General features: G+C 55.6%; 1 protein-coding gene across 1 annotated transcript; it reads right to left on the reverse strand.

The window, feature by feature from the left end:
• Window positions 1-1199: 1199 nt before the first annotated feature.
• On the reverse strand, window positions 1200-2147 carry LOC124672909 (uncharacterized protein At5g39865-like). The gene has a single exon (XM_047209064.1). The coding sequence runs from the start codon at window positions 2145-2147 to the stop codon at window positions 1200-1202; it is 948 nt and encodes a 315-aa protein (XP_047065020.1).
• Window positions 2148-2721: the final 574 nt, after the last annotated feature.

The following is a 2721-nucleotide window of genomic DNA, read 5'->3' on the forward strand; positions in this document are numbered from 1 at the left end:
GTGTCCGGGCTTCACGGCAGCGGTATGAAAGTGGGGCGACAACACATGTGAAGCGCGAGTCCTACCTTTCAGGGTGAAAACCCAAGGTCTGGCCTTAACTGGTTGTGTCTGACAGTGACCTTGGTGGAGGCATTGTTTTGAGAGTGGAGACTATCTTCAGGTTGAAAACCTAAGATCTTTGATCGGGCGACAACGGTGTTTGAGCACTGTTCCCTTCTTGGAGGCGTCGTTTTTTGGAGAGTCTGTAATTCAGGTGTTATCATGGCGATGGATGTAGTGCTGTTGTTAGGCCCGAGATACTGTAGCGGGACTTTTATTTCTTAGTTTTCTTTTCCTTTTTTTGGCTGTGTGCATCCGTAGTGTCATTTGGGTGGTGCGTTGTTGCAGAGGCTGGATGTAATTGCTATCTCTTGATATTAATATATTCCCTTTATCGAAAAAAAAACCTACAACCAGAGTTCCCATTACAGAAGCATATGAGAAACATTTTTTTGCTTTGTTTGGAAAAGGGTAGAAACAGATACACCTGACTGATCTCAGCTCAGATCATTGTGAAACTAGCTGAAGAGCAGATGCAATAGCAACCCTGGCGATCTCTCCCTCGTGAAGGATAATCTATCTGTTTAGGTTTAATTCAACTCGTGTCAAGCATTTAAAAGGAAAAAAGTTAGGACAGAAGCTGGTTTCTCCCGGGCATGTAGACCATATCTTTTCTGCAGCGCACATCTAAAAATACTTGCAAAACATTTGCTTTTTTTTTTTTTTTGGAGTGCACAACATTTGCAGAACACCATCCTTTCTGAACATTGGTCTGCAATGTGGCAAAATCTTTTCTTGGTGAATGACACTGTATCCAGTGTGGATCAAACCATTCAAATTGGGGACATTTCAAAAGAAAACTTCAGACAGACAGAAGATTTCCAAATGATTACCCAATTGCTCCACTAGAGTTCCCCCCCAATTACACAAGCATCTGAGAAATGACCTTAGCTCAGATCAATCTGAAACTAGCTGAAGGGATTCGTGAATGATATCGATCCAATGCGGTTTATTCGACTCTGCCAAGCATTCCAAAGGAAGAATCATGACAGAAGATCACAAGTCAATCGATCCAGCAGACAGAGTCACTCGCTGTTACAAGAACCAGCTATCATCTGAACCCCAATCTGAACCTAACTGAAGAGCAGATGCAACGCGAGTCAGGAGCAGATGGGGCAGAGGACGAGGCCGTTCTCGTTGCACTCGCCGCAGCGCAAGAGCACGCCCCTCTCCCTGCGCCCCTTGACGACCGCCCCAGCAGCCGCCGCGACGACGACCTTGCGGCTGCCGGAGCAGTCGAAGCAGGGGAGGAACCGCATCCCGCCGCATCCGTCGCAGCACCGGCCCCCGGGGCGCGCGCGCGGGAGGCCGTGGAGCAGCGGCCCCAGCGCGCCCTCCTCGTCCATCCGCAGCACCTCCTCCGCGCCGCCGACGTGCCGGCCCCGCACGAAGAGGCGCGGGAGGGTGAGGGGGAGCGGGAGCGGGAGCAGCGCGCGGAGCTCGTCCCGGAAGCCGCGGTCCATGGAGAGGTCGCGCTCCCGGAAGGCGACGCCGTGCGCGTGCAGCGCCGCGCGCGCCGCGTTGCAGGCCTCGAAGGTGTCGCGGAGGGCCCGGAGGGTGGTGGTGTAGAGCACCGCGCAGTGCGCGCCGCCCGGCGGGCAGCGGGGGGCAGGTGGGGTGGGGGTGGGTGCGGGGCGTGGGGTGTTGCCGTCGATGGGGCGGAGCGGGAAGCGGATGCAGCGCGGGGGCTTGCCGTCGGCGGTGGGGCGGCGCGGGGAGGCGGTGGCGGTGGGCTTGGGTTTGGCCGGCGTGGTGGGGTCGTGGAGGCCCGCCATGAGCTCCCAGGAGTTGATGACCTCCGCCTCCGGCTGCGGCTGCGGCTCGTCCTCCGGCGGCGCGTCGGCGGGTGGCTTGGGCTTGGACCTGGAGGGCGGGGGAGGCGGTGGTGGCGGTGGAGGTGTGGATGTAGGGGCGTCGGAGGTAGGGTTGTAGGTGAGGATGCCGTAGGTGGAGGAGGTGAGGGAGACGATGTGGGAGGAGGAGGAGGCGGAGACGCCGATGATGCGGCGGTCGTCGTCCTCGAGGAACGTCGACGAGGCGCACCCCATGGACGGAGGAGTCGATCAGGATTCGGAGCTGGGTGGTGGCGGTGGACGGAGGAAGAAGAAGAAGGGAGTGGGGGGAGAGGGTTCGTGCCTCGAGGATTCAAAATTTCAACTTTGAGAGACTGAAGAGTGGGAGGAGCAATAATTAAGGACGGCGCGGCGGGCGGGACTGGCTGCAGTGCAGAAGAGTGCAGAGTCTCAATAAAGCCGACACCTACCTCGATAGGCCCGCGCCCGCACATACACACACGCTCTCAAAAGTCTTAACCTGGAACGGACTGCCAAACATGGCCGTTTCTCTATGGGCTGCCAAGCCCGACCATTTCTCGGGCCAGGCCGTGCCAACTTCTAAAACACTTTGTTGCGTTTAAGTTTTTTTTTTGCAAAACACAACATAGAGGCAGACGATCACAAATGCGTACATACACTTATCCATATAAATACACGTATCCACATCCTACCATATGAGCTCCTTCGAGGAACTAAATCCAAGAAACTGATCTGGCGAGTCTTGAGATGGACAAGTATCAAGTTATCACCTATTGGAGCGGCAAATTCCGCCGGCTTTTCAGAAAGA

This window comes from Lolium rigidum, chromosome 7 (genome assembly GCF_022539505.1).
Source record: "Lolium rigidum isolate FL_2022 chromosome 7, APGP_CSIRO_Lrig_0.1, whole genome shotgun sequence".
In the NCBI taxonomy this organism is placed as follows: Eukaryota; Viridiplantae; Streptophyta; class Magnoliopsida; order Poales; family Poaceae; genus Lolium; species Lolium rigidum.